The following is a 21,490-nucleotide window of genomic DNA, read 5'->3' on the forward strand; positions in this document are numbered from 1 at the left end:
CTCTGGTGGGGGATGTTAATAATGGAGGAAGCTATCCATGTGTGGGGGCAGGGGTTAGATGGGAAATCTCTGTAGCTACCCCTCAATTCTGCTGTGAACCTTCAGCTGCTCTAAAAAAAAGTCTTTAATTAAAAAAGAATACAGATGAGAGAGGTCATAATTGATAGAGCCAGTGGGTACAGGGCACAGTGGGTACAGGGCACAGGATCCAAGGCACAGGGAAAGGATTAAGCTTTAAAAAAGGAGCTTTTCCACAAGACAAGAGGGAATAAAGATATGTACCTAGCTCTAATATGAACTTCAGTATTACAATGGGAGCATAATGACAGATTCATGCTGTGATTTTAAAAGTCACTTGATAAATTGTACACAAAAAGTGGTTAAAATGGTAATTTTTATTATATATCTTTTACATTTGCGTGTGTATATATATGTTACTTGATTACTATTCAATTTCCATATGCTAATAGGTTAAGCACTGACCATTACATTTTATGGTTGGCTCAAGTTTAGCTTTTATTTTACTAACTACTCTAGATCTTACATAAGACAAGTCCTAATTACTTCTTGTGGCCACTAAAAAAGATATATTCCACTTTATCCATAGTTTGTCTATTCCTACTTAATAGCATAAACCAAAGATCTTACCATCTGAAATACATCGGAGCCTTCATCAAAATCTACCATAGCAAAAAATATCCTGTTGGTAAATGCACTGGAGTATCGCCAAGAGTTTGCCAGGATCTGGAATTCTTCATCAGCTTGCCTGGATGCAATCAGATTTGTAAAATTAACATATAAAACATTTTAAAATGCAATCTAGTTTTATCAGCAGTAAAACAGATCCAAAGACACAACAGCAGTTTTTTCCAATGGGAGTGTGGCAGGGCAGAGAGACAAGCAAGTCAGACTCTGCTGACAGGGTTAAGACAAACCTTGGCAACCTCTGCCACTGTTTTGGTATAAGAGAAACCTTACCCTAAGTGTTGTGGATTTCAACATAAAGTATTAATTACCTGACTACACTTCATACTTTGTGCCTATTTCTTATCTCAAAGCTCTTTCACTAGTCACTGGAAAAATCCAGCTAACTGTCTCTAAATTACTTCTAAGAATTCAAAGACAAGGATGAAGTATTTTCCCAGAGAAAATAGACTATAATATTAATTCATTTTAAAAATCGAAAGTACAAAATGCTACTTAGTAAATAAAAACACAGTCAGATGAATTATTAGGGTAAAAAACAAGAAGAATCTAGGAAACTGAGATTAACTGAATCTTCGAGTCATGTTTTTGACTTTTACTTTATTGTCCATGTGGTTTCAGTTTCTAAGATCTGACAATTCTTCATTTGTGATTATCTTTTAACTCCATCCCTTTCCATTTATATCCATTGCTATTATCTAAAGTCAGATCCTTAATATCTGACATTAGAATATTAAAATACTGACTCTAGTTTCTCCTAAGAAGCAACTCTCAGAAACTGTTGCTTTTCTATTACCTTCAGAATAGTCTCCCAAGTTCTTTCGCTGGTTATTCAAGGTTATCATCTAGTTCCAAATAATCCATTTAGCTTTTATGTAGCCTTATTACTAATAAATCTCAATCAGGATCCCTTAATTACAGCCTTTTATTTATTTCTATCTCTGTACCCCACCGCACACATCATTGTTTCTAACCAGAATACCCTACCTCTATCTAAATCTGTTCCATCTGTCTAGCCCTATTATAAATCCTATCTTTTCCATTAGGTCAACCCTACCTACTCTTGTTATATGTCCTTTCTGAAATTTTACAGTATTTATTATATATACAATTAATTTGATACTTAATCACAAATCGCCTTATATTGCCAGTGAAATTTTCATGTGTGGAACTCATTTCCCTAGCCAGATGGTAAGGGCAGGACATCTTTCTTATACTTCTTTTCCTGATAGCACCAAATATACAGTATTATACATATTGCTGTTGCTTAATTTTTCTTTTTTGAATGAGTTTAGGAAATCATGAGTTAATTTTAAATTTAGTCTCATAGAAAGATACTAATAAAAACTTAGGTTAATACGAACTGCATTAATTTGCATTTAATACAGAATTATGAGTAATTCTTGATTTCAAGTTTTTTCACAGTTAATACCTACTATTCTTTTTCCTTCTTCTATTTACTTTTAATTTATATTCAGCATACACCCCATAAAAATAAGTACTCTGGGACCAAATGTCTCGACTATCTCCTACCTCCAAGGAGAAAATCCTTTAAGAAGAGTTGCAAGGCTTGGGGTAGCATAACACGCTATTGTGAAAGGAGGCTGTCTATTTCTTCACATGGGGTGATGCTGTCAGGATTTGGAAAGCCTCCAAGATTTTACTAAATTAGTTCACAGGGTAGCTTTGCCATTTCATTTAAAGTAAATTCCCAGACCGCATAGACTGATTTAAAAATATAAGAATACCAAAAGGCAAAAGCTTTTTTTAGAATCCACTATTTTTAATTATCCATAGTCCTTTTGCTTAAAGAAATACCAATATTTATTCCTAAGATCATTCAAACAGTAAAATAAAAATCAATAAATCATTATCTGATGAATGTTTAAGTGGAATTAGTCTTAATTTCCAGGTTACAATCACTACAAAATAATCTAGAAAAAAAGAAACATCTCTAAATCACTATATTTGTTTTCTAAAAAAGTTCGCTTATAATTCCAAACTTGGATGTAACCACTATTATTACATTAATAAACATCTCTAGCTTGGGTAGATCAGCTAAAATTTTAGAACTTGCTTCTTCCAAAAATGAGAGAATATTTGCTTTACTACCTTCTGGAGCTGTTGTGATAAAATAGAGTTTGAAGTTGAAAGCACTAAATCAATGTTATTGGCATACATTTCTATAACTTAATACCAATTTGTAAGATGACTATTAGATTTTTAAGTTATTCCTATGGTGGCTACCACAATTCTTTATCCTTGCTCTTCGTTCCCCCCATTAATATGGAAAACCAAAAAATGACTATAAAAGAGCAGTAGTATTATGTGTCACTACAGATATCCTAAGTAAGGTATACACATTAATTGTTTATTCACCCACTAATTTTTCTTGGATTGAAAAATGGTTAAAATATTAAGAGTTATTTAATTTCAAAGTGTAGTTGAAAGTTCATACTTGCATACAACACATTGTCTATGAAGTTGGAGAGCAGTGAACATGACAATAACGGAGTAGTTTCTTGGTGGGGCTTTAACAAGGCGACGGAACTTGTCTCCATTCATTCTTATTACAGGCCTTTTATTGGTCCATTCCATCAGCTGACTAACCTTTTCAGATAACACCATCTAAAAAAGACAAGGGGAACATGCTATTAATACTCTCAACTTGGCATATAAAGTTCCTTTTAACTAGGCAACTTACTTAACACTAAGACCAACAAGCAGAGGTACATAAAAAATGTGAGAGACCTCAAAATAAAATTTGGCAGTTGGGCCTGATGATAATTATTCTTAAAATTAATTATTACATGATGAGATGCAATCAAGCACTATGTTTTTGATGTGATTACTTGTTTACTAATGAATAAAATAATATAAAATCATAAACCCCTTCATTTGCCAAAGATTCCAAAGAATGTTGAGTTAAATAGGCTAGTTTTTTATAAGATTTTGCTTCTCAACACACACACACACACAATAACACACACACACACACACAATAACTTCAGAGAAACTAGAATAGTTGAAACAATCTTGAAAACAAAAAATGAAGTTGGAAGAATCACTCTACCTGATTTTAAGGTTTACTACATAGCTATAGTAAGCAAGGCAGGGTAGCAATGATGAAAAGATAGACATATAGATCACTGGAACAGAACCAAGAACCCAGAAGTAGATCTACATAAGCATAGTCAACTGATTTTTCACAAAGGTACAAAAGCAACTCAACAGAGGAATGAGAGTCTTTTCAATAAATGGTGCTGGAGCCCCTGGGCATCCATAGCCAAAAATATGAACCTTGAATTAAACTTTATACTTATATAAAAATTAACTCAAAATGAAGAAATGAAAACTATAATTTTTTTATAAAATAAATATAAGAGAAAATGTTCAGGATCAAGGGCTAGGCAGAGTTCTTAGACCGGACAACAAAAGCACAACTCATAAAAAGAAAAAAAAAATTGATAATCTGGCCCTCATCAAAATTAAAAACTTTTGCTCTTATGTTAAAGACCCTGTGAAGAGGATGAAAAGACAAGCAAAAAGAATGGAAGAAATATTTTCAAACCATGTATCTGACAAAGGATTAGTAGCTAGAATATATTTTTTAAAACTACCAAAACTGAACAGTGGGGGAAAAAAACACAAACAATTCAATTAGAAAATGGGCAAAAGATATGATGAGATATTTCCTAGATATCTCAGATAGCAAACTAAACACATGAAAAGATGTCCAACATCATTAACTATTACAGAAATGCAAATTAAGAGCACTATGAGGTATCACTACACACCTGTTACTAAAGTAAAATATAGTGACAATACCAAACGCCGGAGAGGAACTGTATCTCTCATACATTGCTAGTGGGAATGTTCTAGGGTACAGCCACTCTGGAAAAAGGTTTGGCAGTTTCTTAAAGAATTAAACAACTAACCAAACACTAACCATACAATTCAATAACTGCATTCCCAAATATTTATCTCAGATAAATATTTATGTCTACACAAAGAAAGAGCTGGATTTTGTTTGTTTCTTTTTAATAGCCAGTCATCATGAGGCAATGGAAAAGAGACATGGTTAGTCAACAAAAGCTTCAGTTGAAAATTATGCAATCATATTTATTTATCCATTCCCTCATCTCCATCCTTACCTTATATTCAAACTTTATAAGAGTAGCAAGACAAGAAAAGATAAAAAGTGCAGAAGATAAGAATCTCAATGCACAGTTAATGCTAATTTATGGTTTTGTTCTTCTTTAAAGGGATATGTTCATAAAGGGCTGGGAAATCCTAGAGTAGTTCATTATTCAGAAGCATTTGAACAGTTACATTTCCCATTACTTACACTAAAATGTGGCCAGGGCACTGGCATTCAAATTTTAAAAATAGTTCCCTCTCATGAAACTCAATCATCGGAAAACAGATGTTAGGCTGTGTCTTTTCACTTTGGAAGTGGATCAAAAACCTACTAGAAAAATAGCACTTTGAAAGATGGGTGTCAGTAATGCAAATGAGTTGCCTCAGACTTAGGCTAAGAAAATAATCCTAGAACCAGTAAGAATAGCTTCTGTAGCTTTAGTCACCTCAAAAAAATTCACAAAGAATACATGTCTAGTGGGTTATAACTGAGTGACCCTAAATGGTTTTCCTAAGTGGTCAAGAACTTAGGACACAAGCATATAAATCCCTCCATACCCAGTAGATGTTTCATGACATTTTTAAACTTTATTCTAGTGCTTATCATTTTAAGACACTTTTTAACATGTTTTCTTCTCTAGACTATTAGCTACTAGAGAGCAGACACACACAGTACTTCACCATATAGTAGGCACTCAATAAGTGTGTACTGAATTTCTATTTAACAGAATCCAGTTGGGAATGGATTCACCTGCATATTACGTTAACATATAAGAAAAGATGATTACACACATAAACACACAGAAATGGAAATTTTTTAATACCAGGAAGGGAACAGTAACATGGATTCTAAAGATACACGACTTACCTTTAAAGCATGCCTAACTTCAGCCAATACTGAATATATATATACATATTCATATATGTACATATAATATGTATATATATTTCCTAAGTATACTTCTATGAGTAAGAGAAAGATGGCATACAAATTATTTTGTAGATACAAAATAATTCCAGCAAGAGCCACGAATTGAATATGCCACACATGGAAAACTCAAAATAGCCTATAAGCCCATAGAGAAATATATATATATACTCTCACGAGACTGGCATAACAAATAATAAACAAGACTTGTGGAACAATGAACGATACTAAGGAAACAGGTCCTTGTTAAAAGCAGTGAAGACAATGAACTAGAATAGAAGGTAGGATAAGGGACAAAGGTGGATACCAGTACATCTTTTTTTAAAAAAGTGTACTTATTTAAATTAGTTTCAAGTATACAGTACATTGGTTAGACATCCACATAGTTCATAAAACGATCCCCGCAAATGCTCCCTCCCTCCCCTGGCCCTCCACCTAGCCATCAAATTAATGCTACTGCATTCCCTACACCATGCTTCCTATCCTCACGACCAACTATCAACTACTAATTTGTACTTCTTTAATCCTTCACCCAAGTTCATCTTTCAACAGTAGAATCAGTTACCAATAATTACCAAGAGTAGAGAATGTTTGGAAAAGATGGCAGAGTGAGAGACGTCCCTAGATCTCTCCCCTTGAAACAACAATAAGCTGAACATCTAAAACTCAACAAAAAACACCCAAACTGCACACCAGCACGTCTGAGCGTGGGATCTGTACATAAGAGCTACCACAGGTCAGAACCCAGGGTGTCATGCGATGGACTGGGACAAATAAAAAAGCTGCCTCTCACAGCCGCCGGAGTTCTTTGCAGGAGGAGGGGGAGGGGTGAACATGTGGCGACTTCCCTGATCAGCCCTGCCTAGAAGTGCCAGGACTTTTCTACCCAGCTGGCAGCAGGGCTCAGTCATCAGGACAGAAAGCGAGAAGCAGGACAGGACAGCAGAGAAACAACAGTTGATTTTTAATGGCCCCGGTTGCAAAAACCAAGGCTGAACTGCAGCCCCAAACTCCCAATCCCAGAGGGCCCCTCCCTCTATACCCTCCAAGACCAATCATGGCAGAGCCCCAGGGGAATCTGAGCAAACGCTACCAAAACTGTTGCTAATACTGACAGGGACTGAAACTGAGAGTAGCGAGTGTGAATAAAATCTACACGAAAATAAAAGACATTAGGCTTTATATAAAGCGGAGATCCAAGAGGCATAGACGCCACCTACTGGAAACCAAAAGAAAAGCACCTTCTTTGCAACAGGCTAAAGAGAAACCTTTATATAATAAATCTTTCTGGAAAAACAACAGAATACACTTCCATTAATGCCCAGGTGGAGAAAAAGTCCATTAAACACCAGGAACAACCAAGGTGACAAGGTGTCTCAGAAAGAAAGAGAAAAATCTTCAAAAAATGAGCTTACAGACATAGAAATATGCGGCTTAAGTCACATAGAATTCAGGATGGTACTTCTGAAAAACTCAGCGAGTTCCAAAACAAACCATATAGAGAATTTCAGAAATTGCAAAAACAGCTAGATGAACAGAGCAAAGAGACTGAAACCCTCACGAAGAACCAAATAAGAACTTCTGGAGAGAAAAAAAAAAACACACTGTAAAAGTTGACAAATGAAATAGCAAGCTTGGGAAATACAGTCGACCAAATGGAAGAAAAGATCAGTGATATCGAAGACAGAAATCTAGAAATAAATCAGAAGGAAGAGAGAAATCAAAGAATGAAAAATAATGGAAGAGAAATACAAGAAATAGCTGATACAATCAGGAGAGGAAACATAAGAATAATGGGCACTACCGAAGGCAAGGAAAAGGAGCACGGACCAGAAAGCATTTTCTGACAAATAGTGAACGAGAATTTCCCAAATCTAAGGAATGAGCTGGAACTTGGAATTCAAGAAGTCAACAGAACACCCAAATATCTCAACCCAAAAAAGTCTTCACCAAGACACATTGTATTAAAGTTATCAAAAATCAATAATGAACATAGAACTCTCAGGACATCCAGTGAGAAGAAAATGGTAACATATAAAGGTAAAACCATTAGATTATCATCGGACTTCTCAGTGCAGACCTTACAAGTCAGAAAAAAATGGAATCAAATATTTAAACTATTAAGTGAAAGGAACTACCAGCCTAGAATAATGTATCCAACTAAGCTCTATTTCAGATACAAAGAAGTCAAGATCTTTTCAGATATACAAAAATTGATGAAATTCTCCACTACGAGGCCTGAACTACAGGAAATACTGAAAGGGGTCAGCTAACCTAAAAAAAATAACAACAACAAAAATACATAATTAGGAGTAAAGTGGCGATCAGGCAAATAGAAGCAGAGGAGTGCAACTCTCACTAAGAACAGAGCATTATAAGCTTAAATAATAATAAGAGAATTGATATAACAAGATAGTAATGCGAGGGGGCTCCATAGTGTAGTGGTTAGCACATCTGCTTTACACGCAGAAGGTTCTGGGTTTGCACCCCAGGTGGAACCATGGGCCATAGCCCGGGTGTGTCAGGCCCTGGGTGTGCCAGGGGTGCCGGTCCTGGGTATGCGCCATGGGCGTATGGGAGGGGGTACCCCGTCTTCATTGATCCTGTTCTTAAAAATGAAAAAAAAGGGAAACAATGACTAAAAAGGTGAGGATTCAAAGATCTAAATTCGCAAAGCGGAAAGGAGATAAGGCACACAGAGAAGAAAATTGACTGTGTGTGTGTGTGTGTGTATATATATATATATATATATATATATATATATATATATATATATATGTATGTATGTATATCTTTTTCATATTTGTAATAGTAAGCACACACCATAGAGTCAGAACTGAGGTATATAACATAAAACAAGAAGAATCAGAGGCGAAACCCACAAAAGCCAACCAAAATAAAGAAAACAGAAACACAAGGACAAAGAAGCAATGGATACACCAAGCAACCAGAAAACAAAAGATAAAATGGCTATAAGAAGACCTCATATTTCAATAATCACCCTAAATATAAATCAACTGAACTCACCAATAAAAAGGCACAGAGTTGCTGAATGGATCAAAAAACAAAACCCAACCATATGCTGCCTCCAGGAGACACATCTCATCTCCAAAGAAAAATATAGACTCAAAGTGAAAGGGTGGAAAATGATATTTTAAGCAAATGGCATTCAGAGAAAAGCAGGAGAAGCGGTACTGATATCAGATGAAACAGACTTCAAAATAAAAAAGGTAAAGAAAGATACTGAGGGACACTTCATAATGATAAAGAGAATCATGCACCAAGAAGACATAAAACTTATTAATATCTATGCTTCCAATCAGGGACCCTTGAAATACGTAAAGCAATTACTAACAGAACTAAAGGGAAAAACAGACCAAAACACTATCATAGTAGGAGACCTAAATAACCCACTGTCGGATATGGACAGATCCTCTAAACAGAAAATCAATAAGGAAATAACATCCTTAAATGACACATTAGACAAACTGGACATAACTGACATATACAGAGCCTTCTATCCCAAAACAGCTGCTTATACATTCTTCTACAGTGCAAAAGGAACATTCTCAAGAATTGACCACATACTGGGACACAGAAGTAGCCTCAACAAATATAAAAGGGATGAAATCATACCAACCATATTCTCTGATCATAATGCTTTGAAAGTAGAGATCAACTGCAAAAAGAAAGCAGGAAGAACCACAAATACACGGAGATTAAACAATATGCTACTGAAGAATAACTAGGTCAGGGAAGATATAAAATGAGATCAAGATATACATAGAAATGAATAATGATATTACAACATATCAAAACTTTTGAAACTCAGGAAAAGAGGTCATAAGAGGAAAGTTAATATCATTACAGGCCTATCTCCAAAAACAAGAACGAGCCCAAATAAACAATCTAACACTTCATCTTAAAAAACTAGAAAAGGAAGAATAAATGAAGCCTAAAGTCAGCAGAAGGAAAGAAATAATTGAAATTACAGCAGAAATAAATGAAATTGAACAAAAACAAAAAGAAGAGAAAAAAGAAATGTTGCAAAAAGCTGCTTCCTTGAGAAGGTTAATTAAACTGACAAACCCCTGGCTAGACTCACTAAAGAAAAAAGAAAAAGGACACAAATAATCAAAATCAGGGATGAAAGATGGGAAATTATGATTTATATCGCAGAAATGCAAAGGATCATGCAAAAATACTATGAAAAAGTATATAACACCAAATTTAATAACCTAGAAGAATTGGACCAGTACTTAGAAAAATACAACCATCCTAGACTGAATCAAGATCTGGAAAATCTAAATAGACTGATCAGCAGTATGGAAATTGAAACAATCATTAAAAACCTACCAAAAAATAAAAGTCCCGGACCCAATGGCTTCACTAGTGAATTCTACCAAGCATTCAAAGAAGATTTAATACCTACTCTCCTCAAATTCTTCCAAGAAATCGAGGTGGAGGCAATACTTCCCAACTCATTTTATGAGGCCAATGTTACCCCGATACCAAAATCTGGTAAAGATAACACAAAAAAAGAAAACTACAGACCAATATCTCTCATGTACACAGATGCAAAAATCCTAAATAAGATACTAGTGAACCGAATACAGCAACATATTCAAAAGATTATACACCATCATCAAGTGGGCTTCATCCCAGGGGAAGAGGGATGGTTCAAAATACGTAAATCGATCAATGTGATACACCACAAAAATAAATTAAAAAATAAGAATCATATCATCATATCAATAGATGCAGAAAAAGCCTTCGATTGTAAAAGTGGAAATTCTCCAGTTTCAGGGAGGCAGTATCTCAAGATATCACCTCCCTGTAACTGAGTAACTGCTCTCCGGCCCCTAGGGAGAGCAGTTACTCAGTTACAGGGAGGTGATATCTCCAGGCGCCAGCCCCAGGGAGAAGCGCAACATTCCAAGGTGAAGATGATAACATTGTCTATTAGGACTTGTTTGAGCTGAGAGTTCCCCCAGATACCTTTATCTGTGTACAAAAGGTTAACGACTAACTTCTTCTGCTTCTTGTGACCTATTCATTCAAAAATGTAGTAGGAGACCTTATAAGCTGCCCCCCTCGGGAAGTTCGGGGCTGATCTCCTCTAACCCTGCGTGGTAGAGAGTCGGTCACTGGCCGGCTAATAAAGGGTCATAATTAATCTCAATTGGCTCCGTGGGTCTCAGAATCATCCGCGCCATAACATGACAAGATACAACATCCATTTATGATCAAAACACTTAACAAAATCGGTATAGAAGAAAAGTACCTAAACATAATAAAGGCCATCTATGACAAACCCTCAGCCAACATTATACTTAATGGTGAAAAACTAAAGATCTTCCCTCTAAGATCAGGAACAAAGCAAGGCTGTCCACTATCGCCACTGTTATTTAATATAACACTGGACGTCCTAGCAAGTGCAATCGGACAAGGGAAAGATATAAAAGGCATCCAAATAGGAAACGAAGAAGTCAAACTGTCACTATTTGCAGATGACATGATTCTCTATATAGAAAACTCTAAAGACTCCAAAAGAACACTACTATAAACAAGAAACAAATATAGTAAAGTTTCTGGATACAAAATCAATGTTCAATAATCCATAGCGTTCCTATACTCTAATAACAAAGTGTCAGAAAAAGAAGTAGAAAAAAATAATTCCTTTTGCAATTGTACCAAAAAGGATAAAATACCTAGGAATAAATGTAAGGAAACATGTGAAGGACCTATATAATGAAAACTATAAGACCCTATTAAAAGAAATCGAAGAAGATACAAAGAAATGGAAAGATATTCTGTGTTCTTGGTTAGAAGAATCAACAAAGTTAAAATGACCATATTACCTAAAGCATTATTCTGATTTAATGTAATCCTCATCAAAATCCAATCGGCATTTTTTATAGAAATGGAAAAAATCATCAGATTTCTACAATTATTATTATTATTTATTTTAGGCGAGGCAACCCTTGGTTGATCTCACAGATTGCAAGGATCTTGACAGCTTACAATCTTTTATCTTTTTTATTCTTTTATTTTTTACACCTACAGTACCTGGTCTTCCTAGGTGGTCTCCCATCCAAGTACTAACCAGGCCCAACCCTGTTTAGCTTCTGAGATCAGACGGGATTGGGCTTGTTCAGGGTGGCATGGCTCCAGAGCCACCAGATTTCAATGGAAGCACAAAAGATCCCGAATTGCCAAAGCCATCCTCAGAAAACAGAATGAGGCTGGAGGCATCACTCTGCCTGACTTCAAATTATACCACAAAGCGACAGTAATCAAAACAGCATGTATTGGCATAAAAATAAACCACACTGACCAGTGGAACAGACTCGAGACTCCAGAAGTAAACCCATATTTATATACGCAAATAATTTTAGACAAAATGCCAAAAACATACAGTGGAGAAAAGAAAGACTCATCAATAAATAGTGCTGGGAAAACTGGAAAGCCACCTGCAAAAGAATGAAACTATAGTGCTGCCTATCACCACACACCAGAATTATCTCAAAATGGATTAAGGACCTGAATGTAAGTCCTGAAACAATAAAATACATAGAAGAAAACATAGGAACTAAACTAAAGGACCTCGGGCTTAAAGAGAATTTTATTAATTTGACCTCAAAGGCAAGGGAAGTAAAAGCAAAAATAAATGAATGGGACTACATCAAACTAAAAAGTTTCTGCTCAGCAAAAGAAATCTTCAACAAGGTAAAGAAACAACTATCCAAATGGGAAAATATATTTGCAAGCAATACCTCCGATAAAGGCTTAATATCTGAAATATACAAAGAACTCATATGACTCAATAACAACAAACAACAAATGATCCAATCAAAAAATGGGCAGAGGACCTGAACAGACACTTTTCCCTAGAGGACATACAAATGGCCAACAAATATTTGAAAACATGCTCAGCATCACTAGTTATTAGGGAAATGCAAATCAAAACCACAATGAGATACCACTTCATACCTGTTAGAATATCTTTAATCAACAGGATAAGTAATAACAAATGCTGGAGAGGATGCGGAGAAAAAGGAACCCTCATACACTGCTGGTGGGACTGCAAATTGGTATAGCCACTATGGAAAACAGTATGGAGGTTCCACAAAAAACTAAGAATTGATCTACCATGTGATCCACCAATCCCTCTACTGGGTATTTATCCCAAAGACTTGAAAATATACCAAAAGATATTTGCACACAAATATTAAGAGCAGCGTTATTCATACTGGCCAGGACGTGGAAGCCCCCCAAGTGTCATAAGACAGACAACTGGCTAAAGAAGCTGTGGTACATATATACAATGGAATATTACTCAGCCGTAAGAAGAGATGAAATACTGCCATGTGCAACAACATGGATGGAACTTGAGATAATCATGTGAAGCAAAATAAGCCAGACAGAAAAAGTTGAAGATTGCATGATATCATTTATATGTGGGATATAAACCTAAAAGCAACAAAGGAACAGGATAAACAGAGACTCACGGACATCGATAATGGACTAGTGGTTATCAGAGGGTAGAGGGGAGGGGATACAGGGTATGTAGACCGCGGGAAAAAATTTAAATCATTTTTTCAATTAAAAAATAAGTAAATATATAAATAATTAATGTGTCTGTATTCCAGATGCTCACAGTCTAATGCGAAAGACTGGTATATAAGCAATGCCACTACAATGTGCTGAATTCATCTCAATTCACCTAGGGTAACCAGGAAAAGCTTAGTTGAGGAAGAAGGTAATGTTTTAACTAACACTTGAAGAGTAGGAACCATCAGGTGAATGAGGGGGCGTGGTGAGAGAGAAGAAAGGAGATACTTCAGCAGAAGTCCAGCAAGTAAAGGCTCAAGAGTATAGAAGATCAATGAAAGCACGTAATTTAGTATGACTAGTATAGGGAGGAGCTGAGACTGAGATGAGACTGGAAGCAGACCAGAGACAGGCTATAGAAGCCCATTTATGCTTTGCAAAATAGATGAAAAGGTTTCCAAATTTTCATGTTTCAGATTTTCATTTTCGTCTCCGGCAATACTACAAAGGACAGGTTCAAGAACGGCCAGTTAGGCAATCATTGCTATAGATTTGTGAGGGTGATAATGTGAACCGTGGGAAGGGAGTTAGAATCTGATTCCTTTTAAAAAATATTTTGAGATATTATTCACAAACATAAAACCATTTAACCATTTTAAAGCATATAATTCATTGCTGATTCCTTTTTAAAATAATTTATCTCCTGCTAGGCCCTTCTGCTTGTAGTTCAGTGAGAGAATAAATGAATTAATATAACTTAACTAGGAGAAATACTAGTTTTTTAAAGTCTTCACTTTTTTTATTAACAAAGAATTAAGCGATCATTGTAGAAATTCAGACAATACCAGTACTTAAGGTAAAAAGTGTTTCCCTAATGAATAATCCCAACTATTCAAAGATAACCACTGTTAATTGATTGCTGCATATCCTTGTTTCACTATACCTATACACGCATTTACATAAAGCGTTTTTTAAAATAAAAGGTGTCTAGAATATAAAAGTACATATTGCTCTACATCTTGTTTTCCACATAACGTTGGCTTGGAATCCTCCTAAAAAGGCACGTTAATTTCTAGTTCCACTGTATGAGCCTGCTCACTTCACCATACCTTTAAAAATTGTATATTTTTTTATTTTACTTTTTACCATAACTGGTTTTAATTTGCTAGCTTGTTTTTCTTCTTATGGAATAGTTCGAATCTTCAGAAACAGAGAAGACGAGTTCTTTTTAAATTCACTTATTTTAAAAGTGGGTTTTTAGGTACTGTGTACTAGAGGAAACAGACATAGCATAAGACTGACTGACCTAAGATTTAGTCCTTGTTCAGTAACAGTTAACTGTGTAAGCGTAGGACCCGATTTTCCTCACCCATAAAACTAGAGAGCATAAATAATTACTAGTAATCCTTAAAGCTCCAAGAACATATGGCTTTAAGTCACAAATGGTTTCAAAACAAAATGGTAAAATTCCTGTTTGGATTGCTTAATGGTGAGTAAACAATACTGCATCTCCTCCACTTGCCAAAGCCATTAAACCCCACAAGGAGGGATCTTAGTTTTGTTCACTTATGAAAGCAAGCTCCTAGAACAGTGTCTAGCATGCTTGATATTTGGTAAATGATTGACAATGGTTAGATTTCCCTCCCGTAAACTGTTTCGAATCAATTATTTGGACAGCGTAATAAACCTGGTATAGTTTCGCTCTTCAGTTTAATTCTCACGTTTGTGAAGTGAAAATGCTATAAAATGCTTTTATATGTCTATAATGGAATTACATCTACTGACAGCAGACTCAGATATTCTACCCGCTGAACCTTAAGTCGAACTTCCCCCACCCATCTGATGGGGCCCATACTCGTGTCGAAACTTGTAGCTATGTATACGCACAGGCCTACAGAAGCCAGAATGTCACCTATCCCTACCCCAACTCCTAGACTCTATATCTCCGGAAGACAAGAAGTTAGTTTCTTTTCTCGCAAACGCCAGAACTCCAAAAACGGCAGAACTGGAGCCACCAAAGACGCAGAACCGGAGAACAACGGGGGTCGGGAAGGTGAAAACAGACCCTCTCAAGCCCGACTTTTTAAGAAAAGCCCGTGTTTCTGGAAACAGCGTCCTCACCTCCTTCTTTCTTTGGGCAGAGGCGGAGGGAACCCCATAAACGAGCAGCAGCGCCACCGCCATGGTTGCAGAGATACACCAAAACCACCAACGCGCTGCCATGTTCTCTCCTCTCCCTCCCAGAAATGAAACTTTCCTGGGGCTGGGACTGAGGGTTGGGCGTGAGAACAAGCACACCAGCCCCTTGGCCCTCCTCATTGGTCTAACTCAGCCCTACCAGGCGAACCCTCCCACATTACGTCACGGCGTTCTACTGCGAGACGCCCGCTAAAAGATGGTTAACTTTTAATTGGTCTCGGTTACCCAATAGAAAAAGGATAATCTGGAGGTTTTTCATTGGTTCGCTAAGAATGATGGCTCGCCGCTTTCATTTACGTTAAGTTGTCGCGCTTCGTGGCTCTTCAAACGCGCTTGCGCAGTTGTGAAGCATGGCGGCTTTTCAGAATCCAAAATGGCTTAAGGTTGATGAAAGAGAGTTTTTTTTTCCCCAGAGACTCATTTAGAAGTCTTCGAAATCCACCTCTATCATATTATGTTCTAAAAAATTGGACCTATCCACGTGATTGATAGGAGCTATCTTAGTCCCTCATTTTGCTGCTAGAGTATTTGAAATCAAAATAACTTTTAAAAAACAAGAAAGCAAAAATATAATATCACTGAGGGAGATTTTGAAAAGAGCTTGTTAAATACCCTTCTGTGTTCCTGGAATTTTGCCATGTTCACTGAACAGAGCGGACATAAAAGTTATTTTTGAAGTTTCTATGGCATTTTTAAAGTTAAATTTGATTACTTAAGACATCAAGAACTTAAATTTCAGGTTATACACAGCAAATGCCTTCTTATTTTTTTATTATTTTGTTTAGAGGGAATAAGTGCAAAACTAAGGTTGTAAAGAAGCATTCCTGTCTTGAGTTTTTGTGTCATAGTCAGTTTTCATTAAACATCCAATTCCCTCATCTAAAAGATGATAAAAATCCTACATAGCTGAAGAAGTTTCCATTTATTTGACCCGGTTCTGTTTATTATAGTGGATTGTAAAACGGATGATTTCAATAGAGAATAATACTCAAGAGAAAAAAACACCAACAAAACAAAATCATTTACCTATAATTTAGATTTATTTTGATGATGTAGAATATCATATGACTACTCAGGTTCTGCTGAGAAACACAGAAAAATAATTTCATTATGTTGGTGAGGGAAGGAGATGAGTATGGATGGGAAAATAGCTGGTTCTGAAGTGAAGAGATGTGATCTAGAGATACAGAAAAATTAAAAACATTTACAGACACTCATAAAAAATATAAAATAAAAGTACAATGAGATGCTATATGATTCCATTTATGCGGCATTCTGGAAAGGGCAAATTCATAGGGACAGAGAACAGATCAGTGGCTATTGAGGGCTGGAGGTACAGAGAGGGATTAACTACAGTGGGGCCACAGGAGATTTTTGCAGTGAACTGTTCTGTTCGAAATTGTTGGGGTGTTTACACAGTCCATGCATTAGTCAAAACTTACAGAACTGTACACCACAAAAGAGTGAATTTTATTGCATGTAAATTTAACGTGTAAAATATCAAGGTAATTTTTTTAGAGTACACAGAGAAATCTAACTTACCATGTTAGCGAAAATTCAGTACATGCCGTCATCAATTCTATGGAGAAACAGACACACTCGTACATTTCTGGTGGGACTGCAAAGTGGTATAATATGTATTGAGGGTAATTTGACAATATCTAAAAAAAACCTATATATGCATTTATCTTTTGATCCAGTAATCCCACTTCTAAGAATTTGCTCCAATAATAAGAAAATATATGGGCACAAAGTTATTCATTTCAGCATTATTTGTATTTGAGATATTCTCAAATCTACCTAAATGTTCAAATATAAGAGACTGAGTCTAATGGCGCAAAAACACAATGGAGTATTTCAAAGCTGTAAAAAAAAAAAAAAAAAGAACAAGGAAGAGTTGTGTAAATTATATGAATTTTCAAGATTTATTGTTAAGTGAAAAAAAGTGCAATGAAATATACATATTATGCTACATTTGTGTATAATACAAGAGGAAATATATACATATTTACCCATTTTTGCAAAAAGAAACAAAGAAACTAATGATATTAGTTGCCTATAGGAGGTGGAGGAAATGAAGTGGAACAGTTATGGGAGGGAATGACTCTTCTCTAAATTGCACCAGTTCGTATAGTTTTGACTTTTGAAATAATGTTAATATTTTTTAATAATCAAAATATAAAACCCAATCATGTGATTTGTAAGATGAAAAAATTTCTGGAAATGAATGGTGGTGATGGTTGCACAACAATGTGAATGTACTTAATGCCACTGAACTAGATACTTTAAAATAGTTAAAATGGCAAATTTAATGTTATGTATATTTTACCACAATTTAAAAAGTAAATTTTAAATTTTACAAATCAAATCAGTACGACTGGGAAAATAACTTAAATTATATACAGACAGAAAAAGGGAGCCCAACTCTTTTTCAAATGAGAAACAACTACACTAAAATAAACAAAATAACCCTAATATGAATAACTTATGAACACACTACTTTAATTATATGCCATTACTCTAAAGAAAAAAATAACTATAACCAAATCTTGAACTCTACTAAGTAGATTTATTTTTCATGGTCAAATGAGTATAGCAATTCTGATAATAGATTGTGTGTAATATGATATGTAAAAACATTGGTGTTGTTGAGAGTCAGGATTTTCACTGTGAAAGAAGGGAGTTAAAGAATATAAAATGTGGAAAAATAAAGAAGAATTTTGGGGAGTTGGACTAGAATTGCAGGTATTAGTATAAACTTGTCGTTCATAACATATCTTTCTAGCTCTATACGCTGAAAAGACTAGAAGCAATGACACTTCAATATAATTAAGCACGCCTAGTGTCAAATCTAGGTTGCTGAATGCCACCCCTAAAAGAAATTTGGGCTCCTTAGAAAAATGCCTGATTCCAGTGCTTGGGTAGGGAAAATACAAGATGGGCCTTCAACACCTTGTGTCAGAAAATAATAATGTGCTCAAAAAACAATGGAGACATGTCAAAAAAGACAGCTGGAAGGGAATCCTACTGACCACATTTAGCATTATTGTTCATTAAAATAAATCATGATAGTAATGGATTATAACCTGTTGAATCCATGAATCCACACTGATAATGAACAAGTAAATAGGAGAGACGATAAAATTCCTCTTACAGTAGAACATCCACTATTAAATATAGGAAGAATGATAGAGTTAGAAAATCACCATTTTGCAATTTTCAAACTAATAATTGACTTAGCCAAAAATCATCAATGGATATAAAAACTAGTCGGTGAAAGCTTGATGAAGTTTAGGATATTTACATAGTTTTGATGTATTCTTCACATTACTTATTAATTACAAGGGGAAAAAAACCAGTAACTTTATAGTGTAGGCACTTGAAGGGCACTCCTTCAACCAAATGATTAAAGTTGGATTACCAATAATGGGACAATCTAATATTATATGCTTCCTGATAAGATGCCTTAAGAAGACATGTCTGTTAGTATTCCTGCCACAAGTGCATAAATTGAATATAATCGCGAGGAAACATCAAGCACACACAATTTGAGGGAATTTTCACAAAATAGTTGTCTTGTATTCTTCAAAAATATTACAGAATACAGACCTGTGGCATCAGTAGATCGATTACCAGTTCTGTCACTTACAATTGCCCAATCTTGATCTTCTACCAGTCGTTTAAGGATTTTGCACCTCACTTCCTTCATATGTAAAATTTCGAGAAAATTTACATGAGTGAGAAAAAAATTAATGTCATGAAAGACAAAGAAAGGCTAAGGAACTATTCGATTTACTTATTTATTTATTTTATTTATTTAATTTTTTTAAGGAACCATTCAATTTAAAAGGAGACTAAAGACACTTGTCAACTAATTTCAACCCAGGCACCTGGATTGAATTCTGGATAGAAACATTGGAACAACTGGTGAAACTGGAATATGAGCTGTATTGTATCTATATGAACATTTCTGAATTTGATAACTGTACTGTGGTTATGTAAGAGAATATCTTACTCTTACAAAATGAACCCTGAAGTATTAATAGGTAAAAGCACATGCTGCATGCAAGTTATTCTCAAATGGTTCAGAAAACAATGTGTGTACACACACACACACACACACACGTACACAGAACACATGGGATAAAATATTACTCAGTGTTGGAACTTGTTAATGGGTATACAGGAATTCTCCCCCACCACCAGTTTTATTCTGAAAATATCCAAACATACAGAAAAAGTCAAAGAATTGTACCCTGAACACCCACCAAGATTTTACAATCAACAATTTGTTAAATTGCTTCATCACACATTGATCCACATATTACGAATTCTTTTTACTATTCTTGTAACTTTTCTCTAAATTTGAAATCATTTAAAAATTACAAGTTAAACGACTTAGTATGTAGTAACAGGAGACAAAAATAATTGAAGTGAAGGTAGTTTGAGGGGAACAGAAAGAACTGCTAGCGTGGAGGGAGATACAAGCTCAAGCCTCTGAAACACTCTATCTCCAAGCTGGTGCCATTGATGACTCAATCGAAGATCAAGGTCTCAGCTCTCCTCCATGGAGTCCTACACGGAAGAGTGTCTCTCAATCTTCAGTAAATACCATTATGCGTCATTTATAAAGCGTGAAACTACATTTCCCAAAAGGCCTTTATCTTTCCGCGTTGCAAAGGTTGCGATTTCTATAGGTTTTTTACAGATCTCGCGTGATTTCATTACATCTCATTAAAGTGCTCTGGCGGAAGCCATTTTGTTTTTCAGGGGTCTTTGCAAGGGTGTTTGACGCCAAGGTCCAAGCAGCAGCTGCAGTTGCCGCAGTTCTGTCTTCAGCTTCACGATGTTTCCCTTGGCCAAAAACGCCCTAAGTCGTCTCCGAGGTGAGCAAAAATTGTGAGCAAATAATTTTCAATCGCCTTTTATCCATTTGTCCTCGTGGTCGCTCGTGCCCTTTCCCTCCAGCCTCATCCCAACCTTGTAATTCTAAATGCTTAGTCTCTTTTCTCGCCCCAAGCTATTGAGAAGAAGTCCTTAGCATTAGCTTAATCACCCCGTGATTCTGCTGCGATTCACAGCTCTCTATTACCGACGTCATATTCTATCCCTGCTTTTTCAGTAATCTAACGATTTCAGGGAAGTACACACTTGGTGGACACCTCTTGTTCCTTAGGTAATTTTGTTAATTTTAGCTTTGGGGATACATTTACCCCAAAAGAGAAAAGTCTTCTCTTCAATTCCTATAACCATAACGGAAGGAAACTATAAATATAGCTGTTCATCTGGTTTCATCGCAAGGAGACAACCTAAATGGTAGCCGTGCAGCTTTTATGTTGTTTGTGGGTTAGTAGCTGCCACGAAAGCAATTGTGGTTATTTTTATCTAAGAATTAGGCAGGTGCAGGGAAATTTTAAGAACAGCGTTATGTATTGAGAATGCATTGAGAGAGACAAGTTATTTCCATGCTCCATTTGCACGGAAGGTCACCTTGAATAAAGTGAGTTTTTTAAACAATGAAAGTGACTGTAAGCTATTATCCTTTAGCTTCTTTAGCCATATTATTTCCAGTTTACAGAGTAATTGAAGGTATTACTAGATCTGTTCTGAACACTCAAGCAGATTTGACAACCAAAAAGTAGTTGCCTGGCTGTTTTTGTAATCCTAAAGCCCTAGCTCTTATCTCTTTCACATTGGGCAAATGATTTAACCTCTCTGAACCTCGTTTTCCTCCTTTGTACAAGGGGTTTAGTAAATAAAACCTACCTCATAGAATTCTTGCAGATTATATCAGATTACCAATAGGCGGTAACTAAACCATTTCTTGTCACAGAGGAGAGGTCTAAGGAAATCCACTTGGGTGACCTGAGTGTTGAAGTCAGGAGATGTTTTAGAATTGTTAAGTAATCTTAATTTCTTTGCCCTTTGAGCAGGTAGGGCCTTGTAACTCGGGAAAAGGTTTTT

At 35.7% G+C, this 21,490-nt stretch overlaps 2 protein-coding genes and 1 pseudogene across 2 annotated transcripts in view; 1 reads left to right on the forward strand and 2 right to left on the reverse strand.

Moving 5' to 3' along the window:
- The window catches only part of MAGT1 (magnesium transporter 1), a 44,150-nt gene extending 28,417 nt beyond the window's left edge, over window positions 1-15,733 (reverse strand). Inside the window, exons 1-3 of the mRNA XM_039849301.1 lie at window positions 15,449-15,733; window positions 3,164-3,333; window positions 649-766 (exon numbers count right to left, since the gene is read on the reverse strand). Coding sequence (XP_039705235.1) covers window positions 649-766; window positions 3,164-3,333; window positions 15,449-15,646 — 486 coding nt within the window. The 5' untranslated portion in view covers window positions 15,647-15,733. The remainder of the gene's footprint in view (window positions 1-648; window positions 767-3,163; window positions 3,334-15,448) is intronic.
- Window positions 11,831-11,949, reverse strand: LOC120592116 (uncharacterized; annotated as a pseudogene).
- A 4,503-nt stretch (window positions 15,734-20,236) lies between the features above and the next one.
- COX7B (cytochrome c oxidase subunit 7B) overlaps window positions 20,237-21,490 on the forward strand; it is a 4,548-nt gene continuing 3,294 nt past the window's right edge. The window contains exon 1 of the mRNA XM_039849314.1: window positions 20,237-20,412. Coding sequence (XP_039705248.1) covers window positions 20,373-20,412 — 40 coding nt within the window. The 5' untranslated portion in view covers window positions 20,237-20,372. The remainder of the gene's footprint in view (window positions 20,413-21,490) is intronic.

This window comes from Pteropus medius, unplaced genomic scaffold, assembly GCF_902729225.1.
Source record: "Pteropus medius unplaced genomic scaffold, Ma_sr-lr_union100, whole genome shotgun sequence".
NCBI lineage: Eukaryota > Metazoa > Chordata > Mammalia > Chiroptera > Pteropodidae > Pteropus > Pteropus medius.